Source organism: Lolium perenne, chromosome 5, assembly GCF_019359855.2.
Source record: "Lolium perenne isolate Kyuss_39 chromosome 5, Kyuss_2.0, whole genome shotgun sequence".
NCBI classification, from domain to species: domain Eukaryota; kingdom Viridiplantae; phylum Streptophyta; class Magnoliopsida; order Poales; family Poaceae; genus Lolium; species Lolium perenne.
Window position 1 is genome coordinate 153,816,423 of NC_067248.2, and position 15,527 is coordinate 153,831,949.

General features: G+C 43.4%; 1 protein-coding gene across 1 annotated transcript; it reads left to right on the forward strand.

Moving 5' to 3' along the window:
• The first annotated feature begins 1,080 nt into the window (after nucleotides 1-1,080).
• On the forward strand, nucleotides 1,081-7,314 carry LOC127303671 (syn-copalyl diphosphate synthase, chloroplastic-like). Its single transcript, XM_051334380.1, has 14 exons — nucleotides 1,081-1,194; nucleotides 1,679-1,819; nucleotides 2,806-3,190; nucleotides 3,282-3,468; nucleotides 3,656-3,870; nucleotides 4,209-4,329; nucleotides 4,417-4,529; nucleotides 4,809-5,035; nucleotides 5,237-5,352; nucleotides 5,987-6,085; nucleotides 6,169-6,402; nucleotides 6,503-6,605; nucleotides 6,827-7,006; nucleotides 7,096-7,314. Exons 1-14 carry the CDS (start codon nucleotides 1,081-1,083, stop codon nucleotides 7,312-7,314), a joined length of 2,454 nt encoding a protein of 817 aa, XP_051190340.1.
• Nucleotides 7,315-15,527: the final 8,213 nt, after the last annotated feature.

Below are 15,527 nucleotides of genomic sequence, written 5' to 3' on the forward strand. Positions count from 1 at the left end.
ATTCAACCGCAATCATGTTCTGTTTACTTTCTGCAAACATCTCCTTCCATTTGATACGTCTAATTCTTTGCGTTCAGCAAACCGGTCAGATTGACAACCTCATTGTAAGTTGGGGCAAAGTACTTTGGTTGTGTTGTGTGCAGGTTCCACGTTGTTGCTGACGCCGGTAGTGCGCCCTCCCACTAGTCAGCCATCATCACCTTTAGAAGTCACTCATTTCTCCTACTGGTCGATTAAACCTTGGTTTTGTACTGAGGAAAAACTTGTTGCTGTGCTCATCACACCTTCCTCTTGGGGTTCCCCAACAGCGTGTCTGCGTACGACGAGCACACACCATAACGCGGCGGTGCCGGTGGTGACGGAGCGTCGAGGCAGACGACGTCATCGACGCGGGTGAGGAGGTTCACTCCTCGTTGTCAAGCTCGACCATCTCAAGCTTGACGCGGCGGACGCGCTCCTCGTGACGAGCCGCCTCGTACTCGTGAACTTGGCGGACGGTGTCCGCCTCCTCCCGGCGCCAGCGAGCTCGTGCCTCCGCCTCCGTGATGGCGGCCACCTGCGCGATGACAGCGTCCTCCTCGTCGGAGCCGTGGATGTAGTCGCCCGTGGAGAATGTCGGCTCCCGCGCGGGGACGAGCTCCTCCTCATCGGAGCTGTCATAGACGGGGGGCCGCGGTGGGCGACTCGAGCCGCCTAACGACGATCCCTCGCCAGCTTTCCCTAGGGGCGTGAGCCCCCAGTTCGTCCACCGGCGGGCCGTGCGCCCTCCGACCGATTCCACATTCGGTGTTCCGCGTTGGTGCGGAACACAGGGGGCCGCAGTGGATAGTCCCCGCCGCCTAAACCCTAATCCGGCGCCGCGGCCTGCAGAGCCACCACAGAAGGTCATCGCGCCGCGGAGCAGGGGGGAGTGGTGGCTGCTGCGAGCTGGATTGCTCGCCGAAGCAGAAGCAGGCGGCGACGGAGGGAGTGGAAGCGGCGGAGTGGAGCAGGGTTTGGAAACCGAACTCCCCTCCGCGGCCCCTTTTAATACGGAGCGACCGCCGAGTTTCTCGGACCCCCGAACTTGTTTTACGGGCCATGACGCGAATTCGGGCTCCGTTCTCGCCCAGTTTCGGTCTCAACCCGTATTTACGCTTGAATTTTTCGGTTTCGGCCAGTTTTACTGTTACTGTTAGAGATGCTCTTAAGTGCGTACGAATTTAGTTCTTAGCTAGGTGCTAGCTATTAAATCTTTTTTAATTATATATTCTTCCGATGTGAACAGCACAAACCACCCCCACCTAACCTAATCAAGTGTATTATGATACCTCATCCCACAGGGCTAGCCGCCCTTTGTCCCATCATCAACTACTGACTAATAGCAACGGACATTTTCAACCGTATGAGATGAAGTGTTGTGCTCCTACCAGTCAACCTTTGTCATCAGAAGAACGAGGGAATCCAACAACATGGAAAGACATCGGCGATGTTTTGATCCCATATTTTGGCACCTTCTTCTAAAAAAAAGACGCCTATCAGGATATACAATTAGTAACACTAATAATACTTGATTAGTAGCTAACCACGCTCATCAGTATGTATGATCAGTAGCTGGCCGGCCCTGTCGTTCTTGTATAAATACTGATCATACATTGGTGCTTATTTAGCAGCTAACCACAAATACATCGATCTTCAGTTAAGGAAAGAAAAAAGAGGGACAAGCCGCGTGCGATGCAGGCTTCGCTCGCCCATGTTTCCCTGCTCCGGCCGGCAGCGGAGCAATGGCGACAACCTACCATGTGCCTACAGCATGCTGGAGCTGGAGGTCGACGACATGGTAATTCTCCTAACTCATAAGACGTCTGTTACGAAATTTTCATCTTAATGTAATGAGTAAACTGGAAAATAGTTGAGCACGAGCTACCGGCCTGTCATGCATGAGATAAAAATTGGCAAACATTATATGTGCAAATCTATGTAGAATTGGGGTATCTTTACAAATTACAACAAGGCACAATAGTTGGTGTTTTCGTTAAAAAGTCTAAAAAAGGGGATATTTGTAACTCCAGCCCTAATAGGCGTGTGTGCGTTTGTGCAATTTACTCTATATGACACATAGGAAAAGACCCGCTGCTACCCGCATGGGTAGCTAAGCACCCATGTGTCATATGGCCATATGTTATACATAGCTACCCATGAGTTATATGGTCATATGTTATACGGCGATTCAAGGGGTATGAACCTATCTTAGCTTGTTTTTCTAGTAGAATATGTGTTTCTGGTGTAAAATAGTGGTTTCACAATTTTAATTTGAACTGTGAGTTGACTTTGACAAAAAAAATTATGAAACCACTTACTAGAATCTGTGTTCTAATGATAACGCAAGATGCAATTGGTTCATATGCCTATGCTTCAATTGAGTGGTAACAATATCATGCGACAAGTATTTCTTGTCTTTGTCTTCTGTTTGTGCCAAAAAAAAAATTCTTTATTCTCTGTTGCGACACATAGCCCGTCACCAGCTTTTGTTCCTTTTTAATTGCCGTAGTGATTGCGGAATCGTTGACCTATATATAGAGCATGCATATAAAGGAAGACATTTCTTTGTTTAATCAAAGACCACATCCACATGTTACATCACTCAATGTTTCTGGACTTATATAGGGTGTATCATGAGGGTATCAAACGTAGAGGCACCGGAAGCATCACTCAAACAACTAGGGGAGATACAAGTTCAGAAGGTGCGTATAAAACAACCTCTGTCAAGTTTGCCTGCGGTTGTGTAGAAATTTTACTTTAATTTTTTTATTATGGTCTTTTTAGCAAGTTGCACGAGAAATAATGGTTACAAGTACTAATGTATCTATGAACATCGATAATATAAATATTCAGCACAACATCTACCAAAATGATGAGAATAAGGAGACGCCACAAATCAATGACATCCGAGCCATGCTCAGATCAATAGGGGATGGTGAGATCAACATTTCAGCATATGATACTGCATGGGTCGCTCTTGTAAAGAAGATGGACGGAGACCACGGCCCGCAGTTTCCCTCGAGCATCAACTGGATCATTCAAAATCAACTACCTGATGGTTCATGGGGCGACCAAGCCTTCTTTTTAGTCCACGACCGTATGATCAACACCTTGGCTTGTGTTATCGCACTTAAGTCATGGAACATCCACAAGGACAAGTGGGAAAAAGGTACATGCCACTGTATATACTTGTTTTTTTTCTGGTTTTCGATTAATATTTTTGAAGTTTATCCTAAGGGAATCAACTTTATTAATTGTAGGTTTGTCTTTTATTCGAGAAAATTTGTGGAGGCTAGAGGACAATGAGTTAGATGATTGGATGTTAGGTGGCTTTGAGATAACCTTCCCCCAACTGCTAGACATGGCGATTGACTTAGGCCTCGATGTGCCTTGTGATGACCCTGCACTTCAAGCTATATTTGCCAAGAGAGACCTAAAGCTCGCCAGGTGTATAAACATACAACTATAATTAATAGGACCAATTTGATGCTACAATTAACTTTATCTAGAAACAAATGGCTTACTAGTCCACTTCCAAGAATTATATCAAGTTTGTGCATCCTTCGATCAATGTAGAGTTGCAGACACACTGAGACATACAAAATATAACTCTGACTAACTTACATATTTGCAGGTTCCCTAAAGATCTATTGCACGATGAACCCACAACTTTGCTTTTCAGCATCGAGGGAATGAAAGGCCTAGACTGGAAGAGGCTACTTAAGCTACAGTGTCCCGATGGATCAATTATGTCATGTCCTGCACCCACTGCTTATGCTCTTATGAAAACTGGTGACAAGAAATGCCTCGAGTTTCTTGACGGAGTCATTAACAAGTTCAAAGGGGGAGGTAAAGGAGTGTTGACCTGGTTTTGTTTGTTTGTATCAAGTTGGAGGCAAGATCTTGGATCTTTGCCGGGAGTTTAGGCCTTTTTTTTGTTGAGGGTGCGTTGTAGCCTTTGGGATTAAGACCACTCTAACCTTCTTATTAACTGAATTAAGGAAAATATTTTGCCTTCCTTTCAAAAAATACATAATATTATGAAGCCGTTAACTATATCCAGCAGAACATATTGCATTTCAATATATCTAATGGAGTTCTCAATTAGTCTCCAACAGAAGCCAGTACCCACAGCGACAAAGTTTCTCTGGCATCCTACTTATGTTGATTCATCATTGCTCTTTCAGTACCTTGTATCTATCCCGTTGATTTGTACGAGCACTTATGGGTAGTGGATCGGTTGATGCGGCTGGGAATATCAAGGTACTTTACAAGTGAAATCACTGAATGCTTGGAATATGTATTCAGGTATGTTAATGACAATTTTGTAACTGTAGTCAAACAAAATATTTCAACATCATTGTCATATTTTTTGTACTCTCAAGCTTTTAACAGACACTGGAGCGACGAAGGATTGTGTTTTACGAGGGATAATTCAGTTAGTGATATTGACGACACTGCCATGGGGTTCCGTCTTCTCCGGCTACACGGTTACCATGTCTCTTCACGTGAGTTTTTCTGACAGCAAGTGTTTTTTCTCCTTTAGCTAAGAAGCAGAAATTCAAAGTTTCACCCGGTGCAAAAGTGCTGTTATAATTATCAAACAAATTTGGAAACATTTAAACATATTTATGTCCACATTTGCAGTCACATAGATGCTAAAACATAAACTATGTAAAATAATTCTCTGATTTTTAAGACAGTACTCTAGTGATTGTCCGGGGTGCAAATTCACCATGGAGCAAAACACCATCCCTGCCTTTTGTGACGGCAACATGCATATGCAGGCGTGTTCAAGCATTTCGAGAAGGATGGAAAGTTCTACTGCTTTGCAGGGGAGGCGAACCAGTCTGTGACGGCTATGTTCAGCCTTTACCGTGCTTCCCAAGTTGCCTTCCCAGGCGAGAATGATCTCCAATGGTCGGAGACCTATAGCCGTGAATTCCTTGTCAACAGGCGAGCCTCCAACAACTTAAAAGACAAATGGCTGATTCCCAAAGACTTGCCGGGCGAGGTATTAAATCTTCTTGTGCATGGAGAGGGCACATACATACATAGCCCAAATTGATGTGTATTAATATTTGGGGATCCCACTGAAAATGGGTGTAAAAGTAGTGTGGCCCGTTATACTTAGTTCAACTTTGAGCTAAATACTAGTGGCGGGCCGCTATCCATTCAAAGCAGCACCTTAATATTTGTGTGTTAACACAAGCAGATTGGGTATGTACTGGACTTGCCCTGGAGAGCTAGTTTGCCACGTATCGAGACAAGGATGTATCTGGAGCAATATGGCGGCAGCGGTGATGTGTGGATCGCAAAGGTCCTCTACAGGCAAGTGTTCCAATTAAAGCTACCATGGTATTTTTAGAGCATGGTATTCAACTACTAAATTTTGCCCTAATCGACAATCAAGACTTCCATACTAGTAGCATAAATATAGCACCCCAATAGTCTAGGAAAACTAATTGATTCACATGATAATTAAAAACACACATAAATAATTTGATGATTACAATGGCAGATTCTCTTTAATCTTAAGGAATTATAAATTATAAAATTGAAACAAAAGTTTGTACACCATAATTTTAGTACACATAATACCTTGTCACTTTTGTGCTATAGGCAAGGATATGCAGTTAGTTTTCTTAACGGACCAGCTAGAGTCCTATCTATGTACATTATATGCCAAAAATCTAGATTTGACTGGGCAAATTTTTATTTACAAAACATGTTTTTTTTTTACTTTTATAGTGCGGACATGCTCATATATGATGTGTATGTCCGTGACAGGTTTGTAGGTGACAATTTTAACGTTTTAAATCTCAACCAGTAAAATTAAGAAGGATGAAGCATATATTTTAAGCGTATGTGGATAAACGTGATGGCTCTTTTTTATATCCGTACATTGCTTTTAGTATATAATAGATAGATAGATATATTTTCTTACCGGAAAAAAATGGTGCAGGATGTTTCTGATCAGTAACGACCTGTTACTTGAGGCAGCTAAAGCTGATTTCGGCAGTTTCCAGAGACTCTGCCGACTTGAGTTGCATGGCCTACAAGAGTGATAATCTCCTCCCCTCTGGCTTATTCTTGTCATCGTTAACTTGACTCCAAATTTCCTAACATACAAGTGCATGAATACAGGTGGTGCAATCAGAAAAACCTTGCTGTTTCTCCGAAGAGTGTGCTCCAAGCTTACTTCCTTGCTGCAGCCAGCATCTTCGAGCCGGATCGAGCAACAGAGCGCCTAGGATGGGCTCGCACGGCCGTGCTCGCTGATGCCGTCTCCTCTCACTTGCGAGGTAGCGCCTCCGCCGACAGCACCAGGGAAGGCTTCATTGCTAAACTAACTGGTGACCGTCGCAACAACACACAAAGGTTCGTCGTTTGCCGCATCCCTAATTTTTATGCAGGTTTCCCTACAAGCGCACATTTATTTATATTTAATTAGAGAAAAGAATTGAAAATATTTATGCAGGGGAGCCAAGGATGCAACAAAGAGCAGCCTACTGAATGCCCTTCATGAGCACATCAGCCTCCTTGCGTTTGACGATGCTTCTGCCAACAACCTTTGTGAAACAGTACGTTTTTCGATCAAAGGAATTTTATTATACTAACTTAATAGTATGCATCAAATCGATACGCCAAACAGGGTTATACCCTGTCCCTGCATAGTAAAGAGGTACACAGCCTCAGTAAAAAAATATAAATGTTTGGACAAGCAGAGTGACATCTAAGATATAGATTGGAACTGCATCTGGGTACATCTGACACTGGATAATGTGTTTCTTCCCTGCTGAAGTGGAGGCAGTGGCTCATGGCGTGGACTAGCAAGGACTGTGAAGGGAATGCAGCGCTACTGATTGTTCGCACAGTCGAGATGTGCTCCGGAAGGTATCCTTATCTGGAAGAACCAGACCTTTCTCGGCTTGAGCATCTCACATCTTCAATCTGCCGGAAAATTGGCAAACATAGCGCTCAGGTACATTGTGTACATACATATTGTCCCTGTGATCGATCTAGCTAGCTATATATTTACCAGAAGAGAATATTCAGTAATTAATCAATCAGCAGGATGGAGAGAGTATATTGGAGGATTCCAGCCATCAGGTAGATCTGGAGATGAGAGAACTGGTCCAATGCGTTCTTCAGAGCGGCGGCGGCACTGTCAGCCAACTCGTTAGGCAGACGTTTCTCCATGTGGTAAAGAGCTTCTACTACGTCGCCCATTGCTCTCCTGAAACAATTGATAGCCACATCTCCAGGGTCATATTCGAAGATGTCATTTAGGAACCAAATGTCCCGCTACAGTTCTTTTCTTGTGAATCAAACACATGTATCTGGGGTGTTTCCTGAAGAAAAAGCCGTCAAAGATAAGAGAAACAAAGGTGGATCAAGTAAGTGTAGGAACAAGAAGAGTGGTGCTACAAGGAAGGCATCCACGGTTGCTTGAGGGATGACTTTCAATGTCTTTGATGGCCATCTTGGTCGTGCTTGTGTCGTTGCCTTTGCCCATGTGTTTTCTCCCATTTCCACCGATCTATGGGGGCACGTGTGATACGAGCTTTGTGTTGAAAGTGTGTGTTGTGTCTGTGGCCCGTGTGTCCTCATGTGTTGGGTAGCCCTCTTGTCTCATGAGGTTGGACTTGGCTGCCTTTCGTAGTCAAGTTTGTAATGGTTTTTGTCAAGATTTTAGTAAAAAAACTATGAAGGTGTATTTACATATTATAGAACAAAGACCAAGCGGCCAAGTTTACAACATCTTTCAAAATTGTTTCGTTGCCACAAGGGGGGCAACTCCCCAAGAACGCACCCGGACTACTCGCCTACGCCCACCACTCCAGTATCGGCGGAGGAAAGACGAACACCTCATGCTTGATGACAACTTGCGGCGAGGGTGGGGCGTTCAAGACCACGTTATTCTGATGCCAGCAAAGGCACCGCAAGACCAGTGTGACTCCTATCTAGTTTTCCGTAAATTAAATGAACACTCTTTTCTTAGTTAATGGATGAGGCAAAAAAGTCTCTGTTTAAAGAAAACACATGGATCATGCTCTGCTATAATCCTTGACTTCTTGTGCAGCCACAACTAGGCCACATGAGCTGCCGCGCGGTACTGGGGGATGGCCGGTGTATCAAAACTGAAAACTCACAACAAACCCTAGTAATCTTTTATGAGTGTCTACTTGTCATCTTTTTATTAACATCATTTCATTAGTTTGAGATGAACTACATTGTATGTGACATGCATGACACCCAGGCGGATGCAGGAGGGGGGCGAACGGTACGGTGGCCATCCCCCCTCCCCCTAAACAGCTGGGACTAATAGAAGTATTAGTATAGACTCCGTCCATATATATTAGCAGAATAAAGCGGCGTAATCCTGCCATAGGTAGCTGACCTCTCACGGGCCAAGCTCAAACTATTAACCAAGAACCAAGGCCGAAGTGGCGCGTATGTATTGAAGCATAGGCTTGACAGAAGATCCATCCATCCATCCACGTGAGCATCATGCATAAGCCACTTCAGACTTGCTGTTTGACTAGGTTTCTCCGCACGATCTCATCTAATCTTATTTTCCGCGTGCCGTAGGCCAAGAGCTCTAAGCCCTTCAGCCCGCGGTCGACCTCCACCGAGGAGAGGCATCGGGGCGACCACCACCCGAGCCTCTGGCTCTGGCGTCCCGTGCAGATAGAGTGCCGCCCTTCCTCTACCATGTCTTACCGCCCTGTGGGTCTTCCCCTCTCCAAGTTCCCCTCTCTCTGCTCTTTTTTTTTTTGCGAGGAAATTAAAGGCTTTATTCACCCATCACCAGCACAATCAGCCTGGATACTGGTAACCAGAAAACTAGGCGGAGAGTACATCCAGCAACTCGTCACCTCCAAAGTGCAAGCATGCTTAGCACAAAGGTGGGCAGGAGTATTCGCTGACCTCATTACATGTGATACATCAAAAGATAAAAACGAAGAAACTAGACCTTCAATCTCTTGTATAATAGGCGCTATGACAGCGCGAGAACCCGTACGCGATTCCCAGAAGTCGACGACCTCCTTGCAGTCCGTCTCCATCAGCACTCGCGTAAAACCTCGGAGCTTTGCGAAGATGACACCATCCCTCAATGCCAATGCCTCGGCGATCAAGGGGTTAGTTACACCCGGATACGGTTTACTCCATGCTCCGATGATGCTCTTTTCTCCTCCCTCTTTGTCTCACCTCTCTCAGTATTGGTGTTCTTTTGTGTATTTGGTAAGGTGGGGACGCGTGTACGTCCACGTGGTTGACGATTTTTTTCTGTGGGGGTTTGAGGAGGTTTAGGAAAAGATTTGGGGAAGGATTTGCGGCTGCGTGTGGAACTGTGGATTCGCCGTGTTCTTCAGGGTTGCGCCACCGCGGGTGTTTTTTTTTTTTTTTTTGCTCTTCTTCCTCTACTGGATGTGATTTGTTTGGATTCCTTTGGTTGATGGGCGTGATCTACTGTATTTTGCTGTTCGTTGTCGGGTGTTTGTGCTGCTGCTGACGTCTGCTGTTATCGGTGGATTTCCTTGGTTATGTGCTTGTATTTGTTCGATTTCAACATCTTCTGGAGTTGGAACTGCAGCGCCGCGCTCTCAACCTGGATCGATTTGGCAGTAGGTTCTTCCAGATCAGGTCGTGACTCGTGAGCCTCTCCAAGGCTTCTTGTTCATGGCGTTACCTGCTGCAGCCGCCCACATTGTAACCTTGGACAATAAAAGTTCATGCATTCTATTGTCCAGTGAATTATTTGCACACCACAAAACTAAGCTTCGTCTAATCTCATTTTGGTGGCATGTGTATGATTGTCAGCATTTTATTCTGTGTAAGATTTTGTAGGGAACTGAACGATTTAAGTTTTGTGATTCATGTGTAAAAGCTTTAGGTTTTATTACATTCTAATTCAGATACACTTGGCATATATCTAAGTAACCTGATTTGCGCATCTCAAAAACGATATCTTATTTGCATAATACTTCGGCAATAAAAATGACTGATCTGGTATGTTATATTCAGCAATACCGAAGTATCCTTATCTAAGTATTAGAAAAATGGCATGATAAATTTCAGAAATAAAATGACTCATGTGGTATGGTATATTCAGCAATAGAAATGTATTGATATCGCAGTTTCAAAGGAAACAAATCTTTACTTGCACTTGTAGGTATGCCATTCGAAGAGGATGAAATAAACAAATACCAGTTCAAGCTCCAATTTAGTCAGTTATGGTCAGCTTTTGATGTTCCCACCAGAAAGATCTCTTCGCTGTGTGGTATCCCGGCATCACTCCGTGCGCAATCCTGTGCATAGCTCCGACAAGTGAGTACTCATTCAGTTTCTCCTGAAAAATATCATTTGCTGTCAACCGGATTATGCTACATGTTTGACACTGAATCTGGCCAAATCTTTTGGTTGCCACCACAGTTTGTAGGGCAGGAAGTTATAAGGTCTGCATTTACAGTTAGATGAGGAATGGGTAATTATTTGAGTAGATTGTGGGGCAAATGATAGGTTCTGAAATGAAGTGACGAGAACTAAATCTAAGTGTGGCTTTAGGAATTAACAAGTCTTTAATCTTAGTAACCTTATATGGAACACCATAATAGGTGCCCCAATTCAAGGACCGTAGCATTATTAATACATAATTAATCGAGGATTAGCAAAGGAAGTCGTGCTCAAATCTGTCATTTATGAAGACATTAGTTTCTTGTGGTTCAGTATAAACTAGATAAGAGCACACACTTAATCGAGGATTTAGAACCACTGAAAAGCTATATGAACACCGAGAATCTGTCATTTATGAAGACATAAGTTTGATTTGGTTCCCACTTTGTTGGATGCTTTTTCTAATTAACCTGAAAGCAGTTATCCAAGAGAAAACTGCAGACTTAAATATTTCATGTTCATCATTCCATTCATCTCAGCAGCCTCGCGAACTCCTTCCATGTTAATTAGTATTCAGGCAATCACTTATCATGCGTTGCCTCCAACCGATGTTGAACCACAAGGAGTTCTCTTAGCAATCAAGTCTTGATGCAACCCAGATCAAGACTTTCTATGATTCTCTCTGATAATATTTCTGTTGTACAAGGTATCAACTCTGAAGATATGATGATTCTGTCAATTGGGTGGCATATCAGACCCGCAATATTTTTGCTCATAAAAGGTTACATCATCGTAGTTACCTTGAAGTATATTAGTAGAGAACAAAACCAACAAGCTGATTACCTAGCTGGATAAGCTTTAAAGAAAAATACCCCATTTATTGTGATGCTTATTATCCCTCTTTTTATGTGCTTTGCAGTAGGCTATTTGACATCTCAATACAAGAGGTAAGTATGTTTGCCTGCACTAATACTCTTGTTTATTTAATAGTCAAACGCAACCCTCTAATTTCTAAACTTGGATTAGGTGCATTATTTGGCACTAATGCATCTTGATGATCTTGCGTACTCATTAAGTATGAAGAATGTCCTGAAAACCCCTCATAGCTTTACTAGGTTTGTATTATACAAAATTAAAACTCGGTCGAAGTGTTCTAAACTAAATCTTAAAAGCTTAAAAGTTTCATTGAATCCACTTATTACTACTGAAAATAGATCCATGCTTTCAGTCAAATGAACCTGAAAGCATGGATCTATTTTCAGTGGTAATAAGTGGATTCAATGAAAGCATGGATCTATTTTCAGTGGTAGTTTAGTTCATGTATGTACTGCAAGGAATCAATATTAAATCAGAAACTCTAAAACAATGTTACTGATTAGTATTTATTTATGTAGACTCGCTGGAAGAAACAACCGGACAATCATTTGAAGTTTACATTCGCGAGTGGTGCTTTTCGCCATGGCCGTTCTATAAATGAAGTTGTCTCAAGATCCTTGGTTGTTTCTACTATTACCTTGAGTTTTTATTTTGATGGTATCTCTGTACGTATTGATAAGTCACAATTTCTTTTCCATATAAGTTTAGCAAAGTCGTGAAGTATTAGTTATCTTTTGTCATGCCTTATAACAGGGCATGATAGCTGAATAACAGAGGTAGCTGTATCAGCCAAATTCACAGGTCTTGAAATCGGGAAGTAATTAAACTACGGTATGAAATTTAGAAGGTCTTGAAATTTGAGAGTATAAATTATGGTAGCAAGAACGGCGCGGCAGGACGCGCGAGGTCCATCTAGTATGTATTCATGATCGAGCATCACCGTCGTCTCCCCCGCCAGGACACGCGACTTGATCGTCGGCGATTAGCGAAGCTGTGAAGGCATGCCTCTCGCGTCGTCTATGTGCCACCCAATTCCTAAACTGACCGCTCAAAGGTATTATAGTATATATACGTATTGCAGCTGCTACTTGCTAGTTTTTATTATCGAATCTAATAGTTGCTACTTGCTAGTTTGATTCGATAGTAGCATGTATTAGATTGGTGTACTGGTTATAATTATGTAATAGTAGAATTTTTACGAATTAGTAATTATTTTAAGCCCTTTGGTCCATCCCCCAATTTTACGGCTAGAAATACAAATTTAACCGAGGAGGCAGAGGTTTTATGGAAACCCAAGGTACATAATGAATTCACTCCCAATATGAAACTTTGAACAAAAGACCGAGTCATCCGTCAAAATTCCAGGCCAAGGTAGAGTCGAAAACAAGGCATATATTTTAAATTGTATCTCTTCTATGTGTTGGATAATTAGGCATAATTTTCATGATTAATTACAGAATATTAAACATGACGACAGCAACTACTAACATGCGAAACTCGAACATATTTCAACACTATGGTCAACATCTTCTTCGTTCTCCTATGCTCAAATCCTGGATCCTCCCCTGAACACACCTGTGCAGGGTGCATAACTGCATACCAAGTGAGATTCGGTTTCGAGTTACTGCAGGGTGAAGAAAAATAAAAATCCAAGGCATGCGTGGTGTTAATGATGAATTTAATGGATGTCCGCCATATACGGATCAAGTGACGGGAGGGCAGTGACAAAGAAAACTTTCTTAGTTATGAGATGATCATTCTCCAAACCAAATGAAGATGATCAACAGACATCACACATGCCTCTTGGAAACAAGTGACAGGCAATCGCACCCAGCAAGATTTGTACTAGCTACAGCTCTTGCAGAAAAGGATATGCTTCTATTCCTTTGCTTTGCAGAAATGGATCGTGCCTAAAAGCTACACTCACTTCTATCTTGCGTTCCATTGCATGCATAATTTGCGTATGCATGTGCCTTTATCGCGACCGTGCCATGTCTCACGGAAGATGGCACCAAACAGCTAACTATATATCCAACTGTTTAGTTCCTGGTGTGAGTGTTGCAAGCTAGCACAAAACTGCGTCCTCATCCAACAATCCAACAGGATCCTTCCAGGAGCATCGATCCTGTTTTAGATCAAAAGGATCCCGCCATGTTCCATTCATTCTCACAATGAAGCAATAAAGTTGAGGTTCTTATGTTCCTGCCAGCAGGCTAACTAGCCAAACTGACCAAGTTAAACTCATATCAAGAGGAACGTTTTGGAACTTCCATCACCAGAAAGACACTGAACCTTCGGGTGTCCACGGAGCTGTCACCAGCAGGATCCTTCTCTTTTTCAGCGCCAACTGAGCCGGGAAGTTCTTGTCGCGTTTTCTGCTAAGAGTTTCAGGTATTTGTCCATCATCTTGATGTTCTTCTTGGGATATAAGATCCTCAACTTTTTTTTAACACATCAAACATTTGCCGCCACATAACCCGCAACCAGTCTCATTTTTTTTTTGTTATAAAAATATCCTAATCACCTTTTACTTACTTGAATTCTTTAGTTATAGCCAGTTCATGAAAAAATTTATACTATTTCTTTTTATCAAGGTGCCCGACCAAAATGTAAGGTCCCGTTTGGTAGGCTAGCTGGGCGGATTTCTTGCATGACTGCACCAGCGAGATGGGAGTGTCTGCTCGTTGAGAACGGACCATGGGCCAGAAAACGTCACTCGTTTGGCTGCCTGTGCCAGCAGAAACGAATGGCTCAGTCTATTTGATTTCATACGAGCCCAGCTTTAGCCTCACCACTTATCTCTATGATGACCTTACCTCTCACCTCCTCACCTATCATAAAGCTTGACGCCGCTGTCACGAAGCCTGGCACCACGCCGGTGCGCGGGCAGACCACCATGCCACTCTCGCCGACGATGGCCACGGCGGCGTGCCTAAGACTGGGCTGAATATGATAGGAAGAAGCTTTCGGTGTAGCACAACAAGAACGTCGCCACCATGACACCGCCACTTCCTACACCTACACGGTTACCATCATGGATTACTGCCTATCACATACCATAACCATCACCACCATGACACCGCCGGTCACGCCCGTCACAGGCATCACCACGTCGACGAACAACATCATGACACCGCCGGTAACGCCCGTCAGAAGCATTACAATGTCGCCGACGATGTCACCGAACACCACCATGACACCGCCTGTCACGCCGGTCACAGGCATCACCACGTCACCGAACACGAAGACGAACACCACCATGACACCGCCGTTCATGCCCGTCACAAGCATCACTATGTCGCCGAGCACGAAGCTGAATACTACCATAACAACGTCGGTCACGCCGGTCATAAGCATCACCACGTCGCCGACCACGAAGACGAACATCACCATGCCGCCACCACCATGGATAATCACCTCTCACTTCTCACATATCATCACCACATCGCCGTCCGTGAAAACGGAAAGCGAGAAGTTGAGCAAAAGTACACCAAACCTTACTCACACATACGTACAGATTACAGTATACTTGTGAGTCTTTTATCATGTACACCGAAACAAAAATCTGTCAACATTAAAATTATGCGGAATGGTGAGGTGAACCTACTCCTGAAAGGAAATCATAAACGGTTGAGCGTGTGCGACGAATTTGAAAAAAATCGCTTAAAAATTTATACATGAAATTCACGATTTGCGACTGACGAAACTCGAAACCGATTGTGGGAATTGATTCATATCATCGGCACGCATCTTTTTTTATGTACAACTTATTTTGATTCGGAGTGTGATTGCGTTGATTTGAGAAGAGTGTATGTGGAGTAGTGAGTAACCGAGTCCACATTCACAAGTTGCATCGATCTAACGCAGGAGGAAAAAGAACGGGCCTGTTCCTGGAGAAACTGCTGATTCGGGCGTTTCTTCGGATGCAGGCAAAACACTGCTTTAAGAACCGTGCAATGCAACAACACGACGGCCTGCGGACAACCAGCCTATGCAAAAAAGGCCCTCACAGCCTACCAAACGCGGCCTAAGTCATTAACTTAATACCCAGTTTCCAAGTCAACCACATCAAAACTGTTGTGAACATATTCTTAACATAAATCTTCCCATTGCTAACCCAATACTTGGCAATCGGTTCATAGTCATGGAGATCAGTACAGCCAACAATTATATTATCTTAATCACATCACACTAAAGAAAGTAAATGCTTGCAATATTCATTTTCGCTA